The following is a 23,230-nucleotide window of genomic DNA, read 5'->3' as shown; positions in this document are numbered from 1 at the left end:
CTGCTTGGCTGACTTTCTAGCTTCCAGAATTTTATTATGACTTCTGTTTGTAGGTTTATTTAGGGGAGGGCCATTATTAGGCATTTTTTAAAATCTTTTTATTATCGTTTGTTAGTGGTTTGGGAAGATAAAAGGATTAAATGAGCATCTTAACTCATAACCTTTAACTAGATTTCTTTGGGGGGTTTTTTGTTTTGTTTTGTTTTTTTACATTTCAGTCTTCAATCCTGTAACTTTGGTAAATGGTATATAATAGGCATTTATTTAGTTTATTTGCAAATATGTCTAATTTTCTATATTAAATAGTTCATCTTTTCCCCTTTCATCTAAAACACAATCCATAAAATATACTGAGATATTATATATGTGGGGTGTATGCCTAACTTTTTTATTCTTTTGATCAATATTTCTATTCCTTTGCTCATATATTATTGGAGGTGAACTTCACAATTATTCTTTTTTAATCTACCCCTACTTCAGCCCCTCTCTATAAAACTTTTTTTATATATATGTATGTGTATACACAGACATTTATACATCGGTATTTATCGATAGATACATATATCCAACTGTTGGGATTTTGAAAGCCTTTTATACATTTAATACGGTATAATTGACATCTTTGCAGAACTGAAGAACCTGGTACTGGCTGCACTTCCTCAGGTCTTTCATATGCACTGTTGGTTCAATAGATATGTGTCAAGTGCCTACCTCGTCCAGAACCTCTGTAGATGTTAGGGAGATGGTGAACAAACCAGCATGGCCCCTAGTGTCATATTGTCAAGTTCGTATTTCTTACTGAGTTTAATCCTAAGTATTTTATATTTTTATGGCTATTGTGAATGGGAGTGTTTCCACCCTTTATGTTTTCCAGCTGGTTATTGCTGGGAGACAAGAAACGTGTTCATTTTTCGTTAAGCCTTCTGAGAACAACATTTCCTGTTGTGCCAAAAACGTGTCACTCTGCTCCTTCCTCTCCCCAAAACAGCGTACCCAGAGGTTTTCCAGAGTGCCACCTGCTTCTCGTTGCTACTTGACAGTGACTCAGAATTACAGTTTGATGAGCCACATCAACTCCTAGGGATTTTGTTCAAAATATAGTTGCCACAGAGGGTTAATTGCACTGATGTTTGGCATGGCAAATTTTATGATGTCTGATTTCTTCATTCAGACTTATTAGCCCTCAAAATTTTCTTTGTTCCCATTGAGCCTCGTTGCCTCTCCAGCTGTCTGTTTGGTTTTGTTCCCGTTTAATTTCATGCCATATTCTCACACAGGGGTGAGGACATCGAAGTGAAGGGGATGAAGAACAATTTAAAAGAACTCAAATAATTGGATTTTTATTTTAGTTTTGTGTTCTTTGAGACTACTTCCTCAAAAGTGAACAAGAGATGGAAATGAGAATTAGTGTTCCAGTCATCCTGCATAATTTCTAAACCGCTGTTATTTCATAGCTGGCAAACCACCATCTAATTTTATGGAAATTTTTTCTGTGGGTGATGGCCAAGCTATATCATCACTATTCGTTGATTTCTCCTCTTCCTAAGGCTACGCTGAGTCCCTGCCGCACTCAGATCCCTGGGCATCTAGCTCCTGTCTGTCTTGTGGAGGTGTCTTGTGGAGGAACACGGAGTCCTCTGTGCTTGGAGCGGTAATCGTTCACATGTGTGATGGTGGGAGTGGTCACAGCTATTGGTTTAATTGAATCTCAGCCCTGTCTTCTGACTCCAAATCCTGTGATGCTTGCACTGCATCACACACGGCCAAACTTGTGTGAGAACCCGGCATAGATCCTTGGTGCATTGATTTATCCAAATCATTTTCATACCTATGGTTTCTTCTTTCACCTTCAGTAGAGTTATGAGTTTCCTAAGTTCACTAGGGTCCCTTAGTCATCTTTAACTTACTCTTTTAAGTTCTTGGGGAAACCTTGCTTTCCTACTGCACTGAAATGTAGGGTATATATGAAGACCACACAGCAAACTGGTCAAGAGTGTGGACTTTGAGTCAAATGGATGTGACCAGCCGGATGACTGAGCAAGTTATTTTGCTTGTGTGGTGTTTTTGTTTTGGAAGTTTCCTCAAGTATAAAATGGGGATGATAGCAGCAAAAGTACCTCACAGGACTCTCATGAGAGTTAAATGTGATGATGCATGTGAGGCAGGTATCACAGAGCCTGCCGCTTATGCTGCTGCTAGTATTGTTGCTGCGGCCGTGATTAATCATAATGGTCCTTATACCTAATGACCTCATTGTTTTGCAGAACTCAGAATATAACCCTAAGCTTGTATCTTATGACACAAGATCTTAGTCTGCCTTCATGGCAATCCTGTCATCACCACCTGTTTTATTTGCTGTCACAGTCCCATATGTTATTCTTGAGTTTGTTACATTAAAAAAAGGAGAAAGGGAAAATGTACACGTGTAATTCCAGGTATGGGTACACTGCCGCTTTGTAAAATGAAGACAGTATTTGTGGACTAGGTTCTTTGCTTTGTTACATGTGCCTTAGGAGCCTAAATTGGCCTGGTTTCTTTATGTGTATTTCCTTTGGTGGTTTCTTTTCTTTTTTTTTTTTTTGGCTGAGCCATCCTGCCACCTGTCGGCAGCTCAGTGGCAGCTCAGTTCGGGCCGGGAATCGAACTGCTGTTGCTCAGAGCTCGCACTCTTGAGCGAGCCCTTTGGTGGTTTCTTTACATGGACTTTTCTTTTCCTCAAGGAAGTCAGGATTATAGCGCCAAATTTAGTTGTCTAGAGCCATCCCCACACAGAGTCATTACCCCTGGACTGACCATCCTTATTCCCTTACCAATTATTTATCTGAATTTTTAGAGATCAGGTTTCCCAAATTCTGGGCTACTGATAAGATTTTGGTGAGGATCCATGTTCTTGGTTGTTATCAGGCTCAGGGTGACCTACTTTGCTTTATCTCACAGGGTTCCTATTACTTCCACTTTACCAAATACTTCTTGCTTGTTGGTCAAATTGGCCCCAGGTAACATCCCCTTGTTAATTCATTTGTTGTTAGGGGGTAAATAAGAGAAGGATAAGACTCTCAGCAGCTGTCCAGATTGCTACAGTATTTTAATTCTGTGTTAATTACATGATCTCCATCATAAAGTTACCTTCCGTGTTTTCTAATTGGGTGGACAGATAGTAATATGCTCCCTTAGCAGTTTTTATTTCTTATTCTCTTTCCTTTTCCCCTTTCCTCCGCCATGCTTTCCACCCTTATATCTTAACTTACCACACAAGTTTATGCCTTCTTAAGGATATTCAGCTTTACTTTCTCACTTTATTTTCCTTTAAAAAATACTTTAGTTAACACAGCACAAAAACGTTTCCTGTGATTTATCCCCACTTGCTTGGCAATATAATGCCCAGAAGACCTTGGTTTCAGCCATCAGTGTGGAGGTTTTGCTGTGCACCTCTAAAGCTTCGAGGAACTGTTAGGTTCAAAATGACGTGCCCAGGCATAAAAGGACTGCCTGTCAGTGTCCTCGTCCGATTTTCACTTCACCGGAAAGCACTAGAGACTGATTTGAACTCTGAGTCCTTGTCATGAGCATTACTGAAAGTAGATGGTTGAGGCTTTTATTTATTTTTCCTGGTCTTATGATTAGACTCAGTGTTAGAAAGAAAAACAAAACAAACTGGGTAATAACGTGAGAATAAGTTGCTTGGGCAGTAGGGATTGGTATTTTTTGTTTATAATTTTTCTAGTCCGCTTTAATTTGTGGCTGGTTTTTTGGTTTTGTTTTTCGCGGGGGGCGGGGTGGTAGGGGACGTTTTGCAGTGCAGCTTTAGGTGTCTGCCCTGCTGCGTATGTAGAGGGGGCATTCCTTCTAGACTGTTGACATTTGGTCTGAATTTAGAAGTGAGGGATTTAAGGCTATCGGTCACAGCTTCCTGCGTTGTTTACTGCTCTCCACTGAAGTCATGATTAACACCTGGGCTTTCGTTCGTTTGGGTCCCCTCAGATACACCTATGAGCGGATTGATGGGCGAGTTCGGGGAAACCTGCGCCAGGCAGCCATCGACCGGTTCTGTAAGCCAGACTCAGACCGCTTTGTCTTTCTCCTGTGCACCAGAGCGGGAGGCCTGGGGATCAACCTCACGGCTGCTGACACCTGCATCATATTTGATTCAGACTGGAACCCACAAAATGACTTGCAGGTAACCATTAGGATGATTGCTGTTTGCTTTAGCTGCCCCTGCATCCCAGAACATCAGGACAGGGCCTGGCTTGGCTGTAGAGTGTCTGCCATGTTCCATGCCGTGGTGTCAGCCAGGTGGCAGGTAACTTAGGGCCTCGGGCAGGCTGTGCAACTGAACGAAAAGTGAATGGCGACCCCTCCCACCCATCGGAGTGGTTCTTTCCTTTTACTTTAAACCAAATGGTGTTTCACAGTGGTAGCCTCCAAATACAGAACAGAACGGCTTTATTATTATTATTATTATTATTATTATTATTATTATTATTGTTATTAATATCATCATCATCATCATCATCAGACACGAAGAAAGTTATTAAGCTTGACTAATCCTCTAATTCGTGCTATATAGATTGATTCTGGCTTTTCACTGGGCTTGTTTGTTAAATGGTCACATGTCCTGTAAGTTAGTGAGGCCAGGGGAATGGGAAGATCCCATGTGTGGCAGGGGCGACAGAGGCACCCTCATGCATTCATCTGCTCCCCACATCGTGCAGTGCCTTAAGAGCTGCTGTATGCCCAGTTAAGTGGATTTGCAGATTATCTTTTCTAGTTTTAACCAAACTAAATAATGGTGGCTTTAAAAGATTATTGCAAAGATTGGTGTTCATACGTTTAAAAAGCAAGCATGACCAAACAAGAAAATGGCTGAGCTACCACTTCCGCTTTAGCATTCTTCATCAACCCTGTTTGGAAGTAAAAACAGTGACTTTCTAGCCAGATAGGACAACAGGTCAGCCAAAAAGATTCTCACTTACAAGAAGACCATTTAGAATGTAGATTGACGTCCATTATCATTAAGGGTACACTTCATCCTAAGTGTGTATTGTATCTTGGGATGTTTGCTAATACTCGGAGTGTGAGTGTACGTGGTAGGGAGAGTAGTGGGTGCCTCACAACCTTTTTCATGATACGGGCGATGGAAAAATTTGGAGGCTGCTGTTTTCACAAAACTGAAGAGGTGCCCTGGGGGACATCACATGCGGAGGGAGGCAGGAAAGCCGGGCAGGCTGATGAGGGCCTGGGCTTCTTCCCTGGCCACCACTTCACACACAGTCATTCTGCTTTGTAGTTTTCATTTAATGAGGTTCCAAATAACCTTTTATTTGAAGAAAGCAGTCAACTAATTGAAAAACCAGTCCTTTCAATTATTAAATTGGTGACAAGTGGCTGACACTCAGGGGAAAAGTAGTCATTGTAAAACAAGTTGTGTGGCACCATGCTCAGTAAACAAAGAAAAGTAGATGAGGGTTACAGATAGCAATACTTCTTACAAAGAAATAAAACAGGACAGAGGATAAGAATGGTGGGGGTTGGGTGCCCAGATTTAGAGAGAGGTCTAGGAAGGCTTCTTTAACAAGGTGACATGTGAGCAAAGGAAGAGTGCCCCAGACAGAGGGAATACGAAGTGTGACCACGTAGAGTGGGATGAGCATAGGTGACACCCCTGAAGCAGCCGGGACGGGCACTTAACTGTACTGCATCAGTCCCAAATAAAGTGAATCAAGTTTCTTTTGACTCTCCTGCCTCTCTCTTTAATGTCCTCTCTTTTTCACTCCCCGCTCCTTTCTTCTGCTGCGCCAAAGGCTCCTTTTCCTTTTCCCGTTCTATCAACTCCTTTCTCTCTCCTCTTCTCAGCCAGCTTTAGACTGACTTACTGACACACATGTTGAGCCCTCGACACCAGGCCCGGCCCTGGGGAGACAGAGGTGCTCAGGACTTTAGTTTGAGGTGATTGAACTGAACCACAGAGTAGAAATAGAGTGCAGTGGGCACATATCTGTGCTATTTCCCAAAGACGTTTACATTTTAAAAGAGGAAGGTAACTTTCCCCAAGGAGTAATAAACCTGGAGTTGGAAATTTCAGATTCCAAACTTAGGTCTGCAAAAGGGAGGGCCGCCTCCCAGTGCTCCCTGATTCATACGACATAGGGGGCCCTGATTTCTCTTCTGCATGAGTCGATGACCTGTGGATGCAGACTTGCAGAATGCTAGGGGAAATGCAAAATTGCTGGGCTTGAAGTAAAATACTTGTGCATAGAAAATGGGCTGGGACATTGTACCAGCTTGCTAAAAGTGGTTAGAGTTCAGGGGGGACTGGAGTAATTTTGTTAGCCTCTCTGATTATGCAGATTTTCATTGAGGAACAAGTAGTATTTGAAATTGTTAAAGAAAATGTACATTTTAAATGTATAGAAGTAATGACTTGGAAAAGGAGTGTGCAGGTCAACAGCAGAATGAACATTATACTTAGTTCTTTATACCAGCTGTTTTCATTTTCATATGATTGTATGTAAAGACATGGTATAAGGTTTCGCTAAGCTCTGGACTTGAAAACGACAGTGGTAGATTGAAGGCTGGAATCAATTGGAAATCTTTCACTGTTTGGGCAACTAAGCCACACATACCGCCCCCTTTCTTCCCATTGCAGTCACTGGGAACTGTACCAGTTTTTTTCTTTGTTTTTTTCTGAACATCACTACCTGTTTCTTGTAGGCCTTTGTTCACCTCAAATATATTAAAAAGTAAAGAACAAAGTATGAGCCTGCAATGATGCAGGAGAGCACTGGAGCCGTATAATCATCCCGGGTGGGCGGGTAGCACCACTGCCTGCCACTGTGGCCTACTCCAGAGGTTCTCTATTTGTACCTTTGCTGATGGACCTTATTTGGACTTCATCTCAGTTGCTGCCCTAGTTCTGAATGTTTCTCTGTCTGCCACATTTTTGTGTGTGAGTTCTGGTTAGGAAAACAAGGAATATATGATGAGCTGTTTGAGATTTGACTGCAAAACGACGAATCTTTTAAATGTGACAGGACTCATCTGTTATCTTTCAGGTAAGTCATCTTGGCGGAACATGTGTTTATCTCCTGGTATCAGTAGCTGCTTGTGACAGTGGCCCCTGAAAAAGAGCTTTGTTTTTCTCAGTGAGCGAGAAGTCCGGAGGTGGGTAGTCCAAGACTAGCAAGGTGGCTTCCTAGTGTCATCCGAGTCCCGGGTTCCTTCTGTCTTTCCACTCCACCATCCTCGTGATGTGTGGTTTACGTCCTCTTGGTTCCAAGATGGATACTTCATGCCCCCAGCAAGAAAAGTGGCGAAGGAAGGCGTGATCCTTTTCTCAGGAGAGCAGAGCTTTTCCAGATAACTCCGATAGACTTCTGGAGACCTCACTGTCACTGTATTACCTTGCCATCTCCCGGACACAGGTGAACATGTTGCGGCCCTTTGCAAGAATCAGGGTTCCTCCGGTAGTGAAGTTGAAAGGGAATGTGGATACCGAGGAGGTAATCAGTGGTGTCTGCAGTGCTCCCCTATCAGACCTCTGCTCAGAACATCTCTTCACATTCCTTTACTCTCAACACTGGATGAAGCAGAGAAAGAAAACCAGGGTCATTACTCACAGTCAAATACTGTTACTGCTTTATAGGTTCCATAAACCGTACTACTTCTTTTGATCCCTTCCTTTATGTACCAGTTATCTATCAAATCTTCCCTAACAATAAAGATTTACTACCAGGAAAGATACAGAAAGAAGGTATGGCAACCAATTATAAGTCAAGCATTAAACAAGTTAGTTGTCCGGTAATAGAAGACTGATTGACTAAACTAAACCATAGTATATTCAGCTTTGATAAAAGAATGAGGACTCTTTCTGCAGACTGCTATGGAGACATCTCTTGAATATAGTGTTGGGTGAGAAAAAAAAATAAAGTGGAAAAAATATGTATAGTATGCTAGCATTTATCTAAAAAGGCTGTGTGTCTGCCTGTCATTTCCTCTCCCCACCCCCCAAAGAAAATAAACAAAACTTAATTTTTAAATGGCTGCCTAATGGGGAGTGAGGGAACAGGATTAAATTGGCAGGATAGAAGCTCGTTTTTCCTAATAGACCTTTTTGTATATTTGACTTTGGAACCATCCTAACTATTTTGTAATATTCTAAAACAATAATAAATTAATTTTTAAAAAGTTTTTATTGTGAAATCATTTTAAACTTTTAAAATGTTGCAAAACAAGTATGGACTTTTAGGACCCTTCACCCAGATTCCCTTAATGTTAATATTTTATATAACTGTGGTATAATGTTGAAACCAGGAAATTATCATTGATACAATAATCTGTAGACTTTACTCATATTCCTTCAGTTTCCTACAAATGTTCTTTTTCTGGCCTGGGACCCAATCTAGGGTCTCACGTTTCCTTTACAAGTCATGACTTCTTAGCTTACTCCCATCTATAATGGTTCCATCTTTCCTTGTCTTTTATGACCTTGACACTTCTGAAGGGTACTGACCAGCTGTTTTGTAGAATGTCTCTCAGTTTGTGTTACTCGATGTTCTCTAATGATCAGATCTTGAAGTTACACATTTTTGGCAAGAACGTCATAGAAGTGGTGTTATACCCTTTTCTGTACATTCTATCGGATATATGATGTCAGTACGACTTATTGCTTGTGGTGTTAACCTTGATTACTTGGTTGAAGTGGTGTCTGTCAGGTTTCTCCATTGTAAACTAACTATTTTTACCTCTGAAATTAATCAGTGTCTTGGGAGGAAATATTTTGAGACTCTGTAAATATCGTGTTTCTCATCATACTTTTGCCTACGCATAGCTTCCATTAGTGGCTCTTGCCTTCAGTTATTATTGTGGTGTTTGGCTAATGATGATTTTCTGTTTCAGTCATTTCGTCTACATTTATTCATTGGAATTCTCTAAAGAACACTGGACCTTTGTCCCCATTTACTTATATCAGTGTGGGCTCAAGGATGTTTATTTCATGGGGTCTCGTACATCACTCTCATTATTTATTTTGTTGTTCTGATTCGGTCACTTGGATAGCCTTCAAGTTGGCTCCTGTGTGTTTTTGACATGCTCCCATCAGTTTTTTAGCACTTCCTGACTTTATGTCACCACAAGATGTTCAGGTTCATGTTCCATGTTTCCTGCCGTTAGTCATGGAATTGGCAGTTTCTCTAAGGATCCCTGGTTCCTTTTATTCAAGAATGGCATTTAGGGCCGGCCGAGTGGCGTGATGGTTAAGAACTGGCTTGGGACGCCAGAGGGCCCCGGTTCGGATCCCACATATGAGGGCCATTGACACTGCCCTCCACAGCTAAGATGCTGAACAACAGCTCGACCTGGAGCTGGGCTGCTGTGAGTCGCTGGCGAGGGCGTAGGCTGCAGCCCCTGTGGCAGTGGGTTGCTATGGGCTACCATATGTAGCCAGCAGCCAGCATGAGCGGCCAGCAGCCGCAGTGAGCAGCCGTCCGGAAGCGGCGACTGATCTGCCTCGCCCGGGAAGAGCGCAATGATGGTGCCAACTTGGGCCAGTGAAGCAACGTCCTCCACAACTAGACTGAAGAACAAAAGGACAGCAACTTGTCTGTTCCCCTTCCCCCAATTCCCCAGCTCTGTTCCCATCCCCCCAATTTCCCAATTTAAAAAAAAATCTTTAAAAAAAGAATGGCATTTAGAAGCTAAGAATTGGCGGCTAGGTCTGCCCATTGCTACTGAAGTATTATTGCTTCTAGACTCTCTGAGTAGAGAGAGCTAGGACATACACAGACTAACACATAAATATACTAACACACTCATACACATCTATATTTATTTCGTATCTATCCATCCATAGTGAGATTTCTGATCCCAGCCCAACACCACAGAATTAATTCTAGCCTTTCCCTCTTCCTTATTTGTAACTTCTTTCCCTGGCTGTGAGAAGTCTGGATCTCATTATCATAACAGAATATTTACTCATTTGTTCAATCCTAATATACACAGAAGTAGTTTCAGAATTGCTAACCCATATTCTGTGAAAAGGAAATTAATCAGCATATGATATTGGACTATCATAGGGTTTTTTGGTCATTAGTTTTATGGTATATAATCAATATACCATTTTCCAAAGGTACTGGGTTTAATTTTTTCTTTCCTACCCTCTTCATTGTCATTAAATTAATGTAAGGAAAAATTAATTCCTGAGATTTAAAGGAAAATAAAACAGTTGAATCCACCTGTATAGCAAATGGACAGCATAATCCCAAGAGAGATATTACTTCAAATGTCTATATTCAATATTTTTTACATTGTCATTTTGATAAATTTCAGTTTGTAAGTCCTGTGTACCCTTCACCCAGACTCAACAACTGTTTACATTTGTCCCCATTTACTTGATCATTTTTGCCCTCTCTCACCCTCTCCTCGGTGTCTCTTGAGTACATACATAGACATGTGCACATATATACACTGTCATTTGTCTGAACCGTTTGAGAGTGAGTTGCTCCTTGAGTACTTTAGTGTGTATTTCCCAAGTGCAAGGACACCTCTTATGTAAGGACAGTTCAGTTCCCAGAATCAGGAAATAAGAATATTGTCTCCAATCCATAGTCCATATTTTATAACTTTATAATTTCTTCCAACATCTTTACAGCTATTATTCCCCCAGTCTAAAATTCAATCCAGGATCAGCCAATATAAAGTTCTCATATGTCTGTAGTCTCTTTGTCTGGATCAGTTCCTTGATTTTCTTTATTCTTTGATGACCTTGATGTTTTTGAAGAGTACAGGCCAGTTGTTTTATAGATTATGCCTCAGTTTGTCTGTATCTCCTCAGGATTGGATTCAGGCTTCACAATACCACTGAAGTGGTATGTCCTTATCAATATACCACATCAAGAAGAACATGATGTCTGTTTGTCTGATAATGCAGGCTCTGGTCTCTTAATTAAGTGGTGTCTACTAGATTTCTCCACTATAACTTGCCATTTTTCCCTTTGAAATTAATAAGCAATTTTGGAGAGATCCTTTGAGACTGTAAATACCCTGTTCCTCAGTAAAGTTTCACCCACTGATTTTCGTTTCCATTGATTATTCTTGCCAGAATTGTTCATCACTATGGTGGTTGCAAAGTGGTGATTTTTCTAACTGTCACCCTACATTTGTTGGTTCATTCTATAAGGAAGAGTTTTCCCTTTTCTCCAGTTTATTTATGTCAGTATGTTCTCATGGGTTCTTTTTTTATTCAGTGGATTATAGTCCATTACTATCTTTACTTATTTTGATGTTCTAATAGTCCTAGACTTAGCCAGTGGGAGCCTCCTCAAGTTTCAAATGTTATTTTGATATGTCTCCATCATTCTTTGAGTACTTCCTTCATTCTGGCCACTAATATGTTTCAGGCTCATCCTATACCTGGTCTACCACAGCCCTGGAGTTAACCATTTCTCTAACATGCTTTGGTTCTGTCTTATGGAGAATGGTATTCAGAAACCAAGATCTGAGCGTTAGTTGTATTCTTTGCCTCTGGCATGCCATTGCTTCCGGACCCTCTTAGTGAACATAGCTAGCATACATACACACACACACAATATAAATATACACATGTACATAGCATGCATTCGTATGTATATATATATATATGAACATGTGTATGTATATGTATGTATACAAACAACATGAATACACGCACATCCGTATCTATTTCTATGCCTGTATATATGCTTGTTTGTATACACGCATGTGCCCACCTAACCTGAGTTACTACCGATACCTCCAACCACCAGAGTTTATTCTAGCCTTCCTCCTTTCCATATTTGACTGGATCATGTCAAAAGAATTCAGGAGCCAACTTGAAGAGGTTTCTCACAGGCCATATTTGAACAGCAATAAGAATAATAATAGCAGTGCAATAAAATAGCACATAGTTAAATGCGTAACTTCATTGTGTTCCTTAAAATACTAATTATGAAAATCTTCATTGGTCACTTTTAGAGGATATTATTTTGGAAACTGACTAAATGAAGAGAAAGAATTAAACATTTAGCTTTGTCTCTCCTCTATGAACTGTACATCAGGGTAACCAAAAAATTGATGAAGGGAGTTGTAATCCCAAATGAAATTATTTAAGCAGCGGTCATCAATTCAGAAGAAAGACAACCAGACATCATGTGCCTCTTGATGGAAATTCAACATCACCTATGAAATACACTTGCCAAAAATGATGTGTTAGCTGAAGTCTCAAGATATAACTCCCAGTGTAAAGGGAACACAGGGGCCTATTCAGTGACACAGCCAGAGTGCAGGTGGCAAAATGTAGACTGCGGCAAACTATAGGACAGATATCTGGCCTCTTTCAAAAAATAAATCACACTTGACAAAAAAGAGATAAAAGGCAGGGAGTTTCTAGATTAAGAGACTTGAGCCATATCAACCAATCACAATGACTGGGCCTATTTGGATCTTGCGAGCTTTAAAAAATACATGAGATGAGCGGGGAAATTGGAACACTGACTCGATAGTCAGTACTAAGTATTCATTTTTTGAAGTATGGCAATGGTACTATGTTTTACAGGAGTCCTTACCTTTAGAAATAACGTATCGAAACATAAGGATGAAACAATATGGTGTGTAGGATTTGCTTCATCATAATCTTGGAGGGTAGCGGCATAATAGAGATGAAACAAGATTGTCCATAAGAGGTTATATACTTTTCTCTACTTTAGTCTATGTGCGAAATTCTCTGTAGTAAAATAAAAAAAATTTAAAAAGTGGTGCTGTCAGCTCAGAGGCATTTCCCAAGAGGCAGGACAGCGTCATAGGAATGAGCTGTGACCACGGGCTAGGGAAGGGAGTAGGCCATGTTTTTCTCATCACCTTATCCCAACACATGGCAGTCACTCAATAAATAACGGGTGATAAAATGAGTGACCTTGAAAGGGCAACTGCCATTTGGGTGAATTCTGTTCCTAAATCAGTCCCATGATTCATAGCCATGAGACCTGGCCACTGAGACCACATGGAATTTGAGCATTTCCCCATTTCTTGGGCTGCTGCCATTATATCTGGTGACATGATGTATATGACCCTCCTTCCTTTCCAGGCTCAGGCCCGGTGTCACCGGATAGGCCAGAGTAAAGCCGTGAAGGTATATCGCCTCATTACTCGGAATTCCTATGAGCGGGAAATGTTTGACAAGGCCAGTCTAAAGCTGGGCCTGGACAAGGCCGTTCTTCAGGACATCAACCGGAAGGGCAGCACCAATGGGGTGAGTGTGGTGGGGCTGTCCCCGGAGCCCTCAGCATTTGTCACACAGCTGGGGCCGCTCTGGAGCCTGCCTTCTTGCAGCTGTTGTAAGATGCACTTTCACTAACTTGAGTCAGGCCACACAACTTGGTTGGCTAATAACCTACAGTAGAGGGTAATTCAGGGTCCTCTAGAGCAGCGGCTCTCAACCTTTCACAGGGGTCGCCTAAGACCATCGGAAAACACATATTTTCGATGGTTTTAGGAACCGAGACACCACTCCTCTATCCGTCTCCAGGCCCACAGGCAGATACGCCCACAGACGAGTACCCGGGGACCCCTGTGAAAGGGTCGTTTGACCCCCAAAGGGGTCGCGACCCACAGGTGGAGAACCGCTGCCCTAGAGGAATCAAGAAAATCTACAGGAGCAATTGTGTGGTAGTATTGCCCAACATACAGTAACATTTCAGTAAATAGAGTTTTTAACAGCGCCTATTAGAAGTCAGTAGATCTTAACACACGTAACTCTAAATTATTTATTGTCCCCGTACTGTAGCTCGTGCTCCAGACTTGCAGCTCCCTGAGGGTGGAATGGAAACCGTTTTCTCTGTATCCTCCAAGGTGCCTGACAGTACTTGGCATAATAAAGATGTTCAGTGCATGATGGTCAGTGAATAAAGGAAAGAATAGATTAGCAGCTCAAAATGTGGTGGTAAATAAAATCTTTTTCCCCCTCTAGGGGGGATAAAAATTGTGACTAAGATACTTAAATTATATTAATGTATAGGCAAAGCATAATATATCTTCTTAATCTCAGGGCTCTGGGCATCAAAGGTTGAAAATTAAAACCTTCTAAACGAGTTATCTTTAGGCATATGTTCTGTATCCTCTTAGCTATGCAGATGTTGCTAAGTATAATACTTCAAGCCACCAGCGCTGCGAGTGTGGAATTCCCTCTTGTGACTGATATAAAGAGAACCAGATTCTTAATTAGAACCAGGAAGGGGTGTTCGGAACTCCCGTTTCCTGTTTTCAACAAGCAATTGAGAAGATCACACTTGGCATGGGAGCCTTTCTTTAGTTAAGAAATGACATCATTTCCAATACGAATGTATTTATTTAATAATGAAGAAATCATTATTCTTTAGCTTGTTTGGTACATCTGGAGGTTTTTAAAGATACAGATGCAAACTAAAATATAAAATAAACATTAACTATATCCTCTTCACTGGTGCATAGTGTTGTTAATGGCTTGTGACATGTGATAATAACCAATGTCCTGAAGAATGTTGGGCCACTCGGTCATGTGCTGGTTTTATTCCAGAGCTCCCTGTAGATGATTGTCTGCCTGCCCTCCCATAGTTCTCTTGAGTGTCTTTATTTGGGTTTTCATTTCCTCAAGCTTATCCATGTCTTTATTCTTCTGACATGTTTAATTAGTGGAGGAACCATGTACTGAATTATGAAGGCCAGACTCGAAGCTGTTTCCTTCCTCCTGTGCACTTTCCACTTTATGAGTAGCCTTTGGTGACCTCTCCAGGTACAGCAGCTTTCAAAAATGGAGGTAGAGGACTTGCTCCGGAAAGGTGCTTATGGAGCCTTAATGGATGAGGAAGATGAAGGCTCCAAGTTCTGTGAAGAAGACATAGACCAGATTCTGCAGAGGAGAACCCACACCATCACCATCCAGTCCGAAGGGAAGGGGTCCACTTTTGCCAAGGTACAGGGTCCGCGCTGGGGGAGCGAGAAGATTGTTTATGCCCTGACCCGCGTTAGCCAGGCTTCTGTTTCACTAAATGCACACCGTTAAGATTGCCTGGCTTCACATTTATTCTGTGTGACACTCTGCGGGTTCTTAGAGGGAGCGTCAATGATGAGTCAGAGGCGACAGAGAGAAACCCCACTCCTCACCTTTGGATGCTGATTTTCAGCAGGAGCAATGGACACCTTAGTTTGGAGTCGGCGCTCCTCACTATTCACAGACGGTGCAGAAACCCCTGCGGGGTCGCCTGGGTTCCTTTGCAGAGCACCCCTTGATCAGCATTCCAGTGACCCTCCATTCCTCAGACTGAAGCGAGTATTCTCTTCATCTCCTGAGGAGAGAGATTTCACTCAGGATTCCCAGCGTCTGGTCTAGGTGCCTCTTTCCTCTGCCCTTCAGGTCACTGAGTTTAGCACTCAGCTAATCAGACCACTTATCAGATCACTCTTGGGTTTCCCTGAGCACAGGCTCTGTGAGCTTGGTGATCTCTGATTAAATCTCCTGTTTGGTGACTTCGGTAGGACGTTTTCAGTAGGACACTGTGCTTTACAGCCATTGCTTATCGGTACACCTCACACTGCCCAGCCCAGTGCCTTTTCCCTGGAACAGATGTTTTTGGTAACTGGTGAACTGAAGGAAAAATTATATCTAGGGAAATCATAAGAATTAACCATTCTGCAGGGAATTGACATCACATCACATCGCCATCGTCTTCCAGGGGCTGTCTTCCTGCTTCCGAGTTTAAGTTCCAAAAAATGATCCTATAGGTTGCAATTGTAATTTCCTCACCCAGTCTTTACAATAAAAAAAAAAAAATAGCTTTGAGATTTTAACATTTTGTTTTGGAGGCTCTGTGTGAGTTTCTGGTGCATTTAAAATAACAGAGGTATTTTATTTATTTGTACTGTGTTCAAACACAGTTTATTGACTCATGTCTTCTTCACAGGCTAGCTTTGTGGCTTCAGGAAACAGAACAGATATTTCTTTAGATGACCCCAATTTTTGGCAGAAATGGGCCAAAATAGCTGAACTGGACACTGAAGCAAAGAATGAAAAGGTACAGCATTAAGAATATTTTATTCCATGGAACATTTCACGGGTGCCTAGATGTAACACTCAAAACGTGCCTAGCACATGGAGCTTGATAAACGTTAACTTAGAAAGTAAAAACAACCTAATGGGACACACAGATTACCAGGCACCCGGTAACTAGAACTGGAACTGGCCGAACAGGTCAAGTTCAGCCCTCTGACCTAAGCCAACATCCCTTCCTTGGCATGTGACTATTTTACCTGTTTCAACACTTCCTATGAAAGAAACTTCCCCTCTGATGAATACTGAAAAGAGGGGAAATCACGATGAGGAAGTTTGCTGGCCTCGCTTGCGTTCTTCCAGTATCTTAAATTTTCCTATCTCTGTACATGAGAAAGAATGGCCTTGGAGTAAAACCAGAGTGTGAGTCCTGGCTCTGCCCCTGACTGGCTGTTTGCCTTTGGACAAGGTACTTGACCTCACTGAGACAGGTGATAAAAGGCAGATGAAAAAGGAGGTGGCGATGCCCACTTTGTAGAGCCGGAGATAGCGTTTGTGAATGTAACTGCATTGCCCGTTGTTAGGCATCCCTTCAGTGTTAGTTTCCCTGCTGTCCACCTCTGACCCTATCACCTCCTTTCAGGATAAGCACACATCACTTTTCACCTGTCTCCTCAGGTGAGTGTTGAACTCTTATGGACCCACAAACCCAGGAGACAGTCCCAGCTGATATCTAACTGATTCAGTAACCAGCGCCCAGCCTTAACTCTTCCGTAGGATCGCCAGAGGTTGCTTCGTCCAACCTCTTCTCCCCAAACAGGAAGATTCTGTGGCTTTACAGGGTCACAATCGAGAAGTTACTTTGTGTGCATGGCAGTGGGATATGGGGGGGATACGAGGAAGCAGGTGGGGCATTCCAAGGTGGGAAGTAAGGTGACTGAAGCAGGGATGACACTGGGCATTTATCTGGGCTACATAGAGCAGTATTCAGGAGCTTAGCCTAGCCTTGGGGAGAGGCGGAAGGGGGAGGCGGGGGGCGGGGGGAGCATGAAATGATGGACACCAAAAGAGAGGTGTTGGTTGTGGCCACTGGAGCCACCAGAATGAATGAGGTTCCTGAGCTAAGAATTACGTTTTTGGCGAAAGACGGAAGGTTAGTAGTTAGTGCCCGTGGAAGGCAGAATATGAAACAGCAGGAATATAAGTGTTTGTCTTCAGAAAGTTGCTGAGTGGGTGGAATTCTCCTTCTCTTCTCCTGCCTCCAGCGCGCGTGCTGGGCAGAGCAGCTGCGGTGTCGCGCGCCAGTCTTTCTTGGCAAGAGCAGACTGCCGCTCTGGGCACTGGGGGGCCTCGCCTGCCCAGGCCCGTTAGAATGACTGCAGAGAGCAGATGGTGGTGGGCAGCGCTGGGGCCTGGCGGGCACGTCCACTTCAGCAAGTCCCAGAGCATCCCCTCTGCTTGTTGTGGACACAGCAGGTGTGCTGGCAAGAGCCTGTCCTGCTGGAGGATGAGACGGGGTGCGGTTCTTACCCCACTGTGCCCTGAGGAACAGCAGTAGGATACCTTGCGCATTGCAATGGGGCAGAGAGAGGGCCTTTCCCCGCAGCAGTCTTCTCTGTTTCTAGGAAAGCTTAGTGATCGACCGGCCTCGTGTGAGAAAGCAGACCAAACACTACAACTCCTTTGAGGAGGATGAGCTCATGGAGTTCTCAGAGTTAGACAGTGATTCCGATGAAAGGCCCACCAGGTCCAGGCGCCTCAATGACAAAACCAGGCGCTACCTCCGAGCCGAATGCTTCCGGGTAGAGAAGAACCTGCTCATCTTTGGGTGGGTATTGGCTTTGCCTATTTGTTTTTGTTTTTCAGTCCCTGAGATTTGTCCACTGTGTCTCTCCAGTCACCTCTGGAGTCATGAGCCGAGGGAGGCTGTGTGCTTTCTGCCCATGACCCCCTCCCTAAGTTCATTGTACGCTCTGCTGCCATATTGTAGACATGCCATGATTTTCTCATATGCTTGTTACAGCAAATCTCTGTTACTAATTTGCTGCCTGGTACTGATTTCCTGCTTTTTTTCCCCAAGGATATATAAGGAGTCAGTGCAACAGATGTCACCGTTAAGGCATGATTCGTGCAGGCCTCTGGCTCTGGTAGAAATAGAAGGTTTAGCGTCTGGGAGCTCACCATTGCTTTTGACTACTGCAGCTGGACTCTGTTTAAAATTCCAAATTTTCATTCCCCGCTCCAAATATTTTCATCCCTTCTTAAAATTCTAGTGACCATATGAAGCTCACAGTGTCCAAAGTCCAGGTCGCCTTAGTGACATTTGGTGTGCTACAGCAAGCAGTCCTTGAAGGCCTTTCTGGACAAAGCCCTCAGGGCGTCTGATAGACCAGCAGAGGCCGAGACGCCCTCTTGGCTCCTGTTTGTCCAGCAGTGTTGAGGATGTGCATGGCCTGTCCTCCCTCCAACGCCCTTCTGTGTTTCCACTCTCAGCTGGGGCCGCTGGAAGGACATCCTGACCCATGGGCGCTTCAAATGGCACCTGAACGAGAAGGACATGGAGATGATTTGCCGGGCCCTGCTGGTATACTGCGTCAAGCATTACAAGGGGGACGAGAAGATCAAGAGCTTCATTTGGGAGCTGATCACACCTACCAAAGACGGGCAGGCCCAGACTCTCCAGAACCACTCAGGTGAGAAGTGGCAGGGCCACGCCTGGGAAGCACGGGCTCTCCTGCCCTTCCATCTGTCTTCCTGTGTTGGTCCATGTTGCTGTGCTTTGCGGCGGGTGGGGGGGTTCTTCTCAGATATATTTCAGAGAGTGATCTGTGGGAAAGGACGATGATTCTTTGAGTTCTCCCTGAGACTCATCCAGTGAGTGATACCTGTGATATTCTGCTTAAGTACAATGAACTTAAAGTTCATTGAAGTTTCCTGCGTGCCAGTCCTGCCCGCTAACCTGAGCATCACAGGCTCCTCCTCGGAGCTGGGGACTGACACCACGTGCTGGGCATTTCCCTGCTCTGTGCCTTTTGTCGTCCTGCCTTCCTCCTTCCCCGGGCGTGGCAATGGCTCACCTTCAAGTTTCAGATCGAGTGTCCCTTATTCCCTGGCTATGTTGTAAGTTCCCAAAGGGGACAGGTTATGGTACCTTTCTCGATCCTCACAGTGGGGGTAAGTGAATTTGTGCTGCCTGACTGAAAGGTTTACTAAATTGGGGTCCCGGCATCTCCTCCCCACCATCGCTACTTGGTGGGGTCTGTCAAGCAGGGCCGCCCAGCCCAGCCCTGTTTTAACCCCCACATGTAAGCCACCTTGTCTCATCGACCCACCTTTCTCCTTCAGGGTTGTCTGCTCCAGTTCCCAGGGGGAGGAAGGGGAAGAAGACGAAGAACCAGCTGCTGCTTCCAGAGTTAAAGAATGCAGACTGGCTGGCCACCTGCAACCCTGAGGTGGTCTTGCACGATGACGGCTACAAGAAACACCTCAAACAGCACTGCAACAAGTGAGTGAGCCCCGGCCCGAGCCCTGGGGCAGCTCTACCCACTGTCTAGGTTCCTAGGGCCCCTCAGGACCGCCTGACGCTCCAGTACCAGCGTGTAGGGTCTGGAAAAGCAGGATGCAGAGTCTCAGCTGGGTCACGGTCATTCCCGGTCAGCCCTCCTAGCTCCTTTAACAGTGGCTCTTCTCCCCCAGAGCCTAACGTCTCCACCAGTGCAGCTTGTGCCCCCAAGGGTTTTTCTGACCCAACTCTCAAAATCCTGTTAAGACACTGGTGATTTCACTGCTCTCTCCCGTTCCTTTCCCTCCCTCTGCCCCTGTGGTCACATAGCAAGAGCAGAAGACTGGCCTCAGTGGCCTGTACTCTCAGCCCCCTGCCCGGGTGCTTCCTTTTCTCATTTGCTGTTGCTATTCATGGCCTCCAGCTATTTGATAGCTATGCATTTGAAATAGCATCCTTAAATCCCTAGGCTGGCAGCTGGGTTGGGGCGGCAAGAGACAGGAAAACGTGATAGAAAATGTTTGCACATGGATATTTGCATCCCTGTACTGTGTGTTTATTAGAATTAAAAGGACCCTTGGAAACCATATAATCAAGCTTCCTAGGTCATGCAAGAGTTCTGTGCCTGGCGTTCCTGGCAGGTGGCAAGAAGGCCTCTGCTTGCAGATCCTCTGGTTATAAAGAGTTCATTACCTTATATATTAAGATGTTTGGGTAGGTTTTCCCTCCTTCCCTATAACGTCAACATAATGGTTCTATAGTTGTTGTTGGGTTGTGTTTTTCTTTTTTTCTTTAACAGATGAAGCCTAATCCTTTCTGTTCATCCCTCCAAATATTTGGAAATAGGTCTCATGCCCAATACTGTAATCAAAGCGACTGTACACCTAAGTATACTGTCTTTGGAGACAGTAGCCTCAAGCTGAGACTTAAAGGTTACACACTCGAGCCCGACTAGGGCAGGACCCTCTAGCACATGTGATGTGATGCATCAGTCACCATGTGGGAGACAGAGAGGAAGCTGGCTGGGCAAGGGGACTCGGACTCGCTGATGAGAGACCCTGTATGACAGGCTAGCTTAGGACTCTTGTAAATATTAAGCAACCATATTTCTTGAACAGTGACATGTGATAAGAGATGATACTTGGGCAGAAAAATTAATCTGGCAACAGTTTGCAAGATGAAGTAAGTAAACCTAGAGCTGAGTGGCCAACTAGGAGAGTTCTGTCGTGATTTTTGATCATGAGGACCTAGATTAGGGTGCTGACGGTAGAATGGGAAAGAAAGGGTCAAATACGAGAGGCGTGACTAAGGAAGGGGCCACGTGTGGTAAGGGATGCAGAGAGCAGCTAACTTCCTGACTGTAAGCCTCATAGGCCGGGAGACTGGCAATGCTTGTAGCCATAACAGAATCACAAAAAGATGAAGAGCAAAACGAAGGACGGGTTTTGCCTCGTTAAGTTACAGCAACATTTGGCTGTCCCATCCACAGCTGCAGATGTGGGTCTGGAGCGCTGAAAATAGGCTGAGCTGGAGAAGTTGACCTAGAACTCCCCTCTACACCTGCAGAGATGATCACAAATGATGACCAGGACCATTTTTGACCTTGGAGGAATTCCTTACATTTCTAACCACCGCTGCCTCCTCCCCCCTGCCCTCTCCCCGCTCCCCACACACACCCCCCCCACACACACACACCCCCCACACACACACCCCAACGCCTCTCCTGAGTGTATGCCTGACCCTGGGGATCAAAGAATAATGCAGCAAAGCACTTCGTTCAAGATAGAATGAGCTAGAACATGCTGACTGTTGCTTATTGCTCTGAATCTGATGGAGACCACTGTCCTCTTTAGTTGTGGCCCAGCAAGAGCCAATCCCAGAGCCCGCAGGGACTGTGCAGCTCCTCCCACTCAGTGGGGGCTCTGTGGACAGTACCCTGACGGGGCATCTTCCAGCCTCTGCTCGAGCCTTCCTACTGATGGCACTTGACCATTTCTCAGCGAGGTTCTTGTAATTACCAGATGATTCTAATTAATTGTTCTTCTGTATATCGAATCTAAAATCTGCTTCCTTGAAACTTCCATCCTTTGATCTTGGGTCCTGGTTCTGTCCTGAGATGTAATGGAAAACAGGCAGAATTTCTTCAACATGACTAGACTGTGAGCCTCTAGACTGTGGGCTCTCTTAATTAGCAAATTTACTGCCACCCACTACCAGATAAGGGTTGAGACAGGCTCTGGGGCCAGGACGGTCTCATTTAAACCCTGGCCCCATTGCTTACCAGTAGGTGAATTCCTCTGTGTACCTTCTTTCCCTCCCCCAGAAAATAAGGATAATAATAGTTCCTAACTCGGAGCATTGTTACAGGCGTAAGTGAGCTAATACAATATGTGCTGGCACATAGTGAGCACTCACAGCATTGTTTGTTGGTAGTGTAGCATTTCGGAACATGGACTTGTCATCTAACAGACTTTAAACAGTTAAAAAGCAACTGCTTCACATCTAAGCTATAAGAAGTCAGGATGGCAACTGCGTTCAGGGTGGGGGTAGTGACTGGAAGGGGCTGCCAGGGGGCATTCTGGGGAAATGTTCTTCCTAATCTGGGTGCGGCATGCACGTGTGTGTTCAGTGTGTGGAAATTCATCAAGCTTTACATTTATGCAAAGATTATTTTCTGGAAGTATGTTTCATATCAACAAAATGTTTGTTTGTTTTTAAAGAAAGAGAAGAAAGAAAAAGCAGTACTACCACCTAAAATATGAATGTGTTTTGTTTGGCTACACTAGGGGTGTCACACACGCTCCAGCTCGCCTTCCCTTTGCGTTCAGATGTCACCCAGGATTATCATCCACTCTGGGAGGAGGGGTGGCTCTCTAAGCAGAGCTGTCCATCTGTCCTCTGAACCATTCACTTCTCACGTGGAAAAGAAGTGAAGACCACTGGCTTTGAATTCTCTTCTCGTGCTGTAGATACTGCCAAATATTAACACCTTGGCTTCTCTTTAGAGAAGTAGAAACAGCTCTGTGTATCTTACACCTTCAGGAAAGCCTTGCTGTGACGGAGCTAGAGCTAAGCAAGCAGGGATTCTACACCTAAGACACCCTCATTCTGGTTCTTACTCGGGTGTCTGTCAGCGACTGCCAGCCAGGGAGAAGGATCAATCAGCAGTGGTTATAAACTCTTAAGAGTTCTTATTCTCTGAGCTTAAAAAAACAACAACTCAAAATTCTTTGAGTTGATTGACGGCTAAGGTAAGGAATGGTGTACCAGAAAAGTAAGGGTTCTTTCCAATCTGAAAGCTTCAACTTCATGTGTCGCCACCTACAACTTGAGCCCATAGTGGCACTCATTATCTACCCGCATCTAAGAAACTATGCCTTTTTAGAGGCCTCGGCCCTTCGTTGTTAACATCCTTTGAATAGGTAATACATACATGTGTGAAAAATTTTTTGTCAAAAGGTTTCCTCCTACTTCCAGTTCCCCTAATTCCCTCTCCAGAGGCAGCCACTGTTAACCTGATTCTTCAGAGATACTCTGTGCATGGACCAGCATAGGTGAATGTACAGCCTCCTTTTATCTTCCTTAAAATAATACATACTCTACACACTGTGCTTTCTCTCTTTCTCTTTTTTTTTTTTTTTGAAAACTTATGTGATCGGTTCCTATATAAGTATATGTAAATGGACTTTTCATAACTA

General features: G+C 43.9%; 1 protein-coding gene across 5 annotated transcripts in view; it reads left to right on the top strand.

The window, feature by feature from the left end:
* CHD6 (chromodomain helicase DNA binding protein 6) overlaps window positions 1-23,230 on the top strand; it is a 188,030-nt gene that overhangs the window by 121,114 nt on the left and 43,686 nt on the right. For all 5 annotated transcript variants that reach the window (XM_019637000.1, XM_019636999.1, XM_019636996.1 and 2 more), the window contains 7 exons: window positions 3,982-4,177; window positions 13,094-13,258; window positions 14,777-14,956; window positions 15,945-16,055; window positions 17,656-17,858; window positions 18,524-18,723; window positions 19,376-19,535. In XM_019637000.1, the coding sequence (XP_019492545.1) occupies window positions 3,982-4,177; window positions 13,094-13,258; window positions 14,777-14,956; window positions 15,945-16,055; window positions 17,656-17,858; window positions 18,524-18,723; window positions 19,376-19,535 (1,215 nt within the window). The remainder of the gene's footprint in view (window positions 1-3,981; window positions 4,178-13,093; window positions 13,259-14,776; window positions 14,957-15,944; window positions 16,056-17,655; window positions 17,859-18,523; window positions 18,724-19,375; window positions 19,536-23,230) is intronic.

The sequence above is a fragment of the Hipposideros armiger genome, unplaced genomic scaffold, assembly GCF_001890085.2.
Source record: "Hipposideros armiger isolate ML-2016 unplaced genomic scaffold, ASM189008v1 scaffold_31, whole genome shotgun sequence".
Lineage (NCBI taxonomy): Eukaryota > Metazoa > Chordata > Mammalia > Chiroptera > Hipposideridae > Hipposideros > Hipposideros armiger.
Note: the sequence above shows the minus strand (reverse complement) of the source record. Positions and strands in the feature narration are given on the sequence as shown.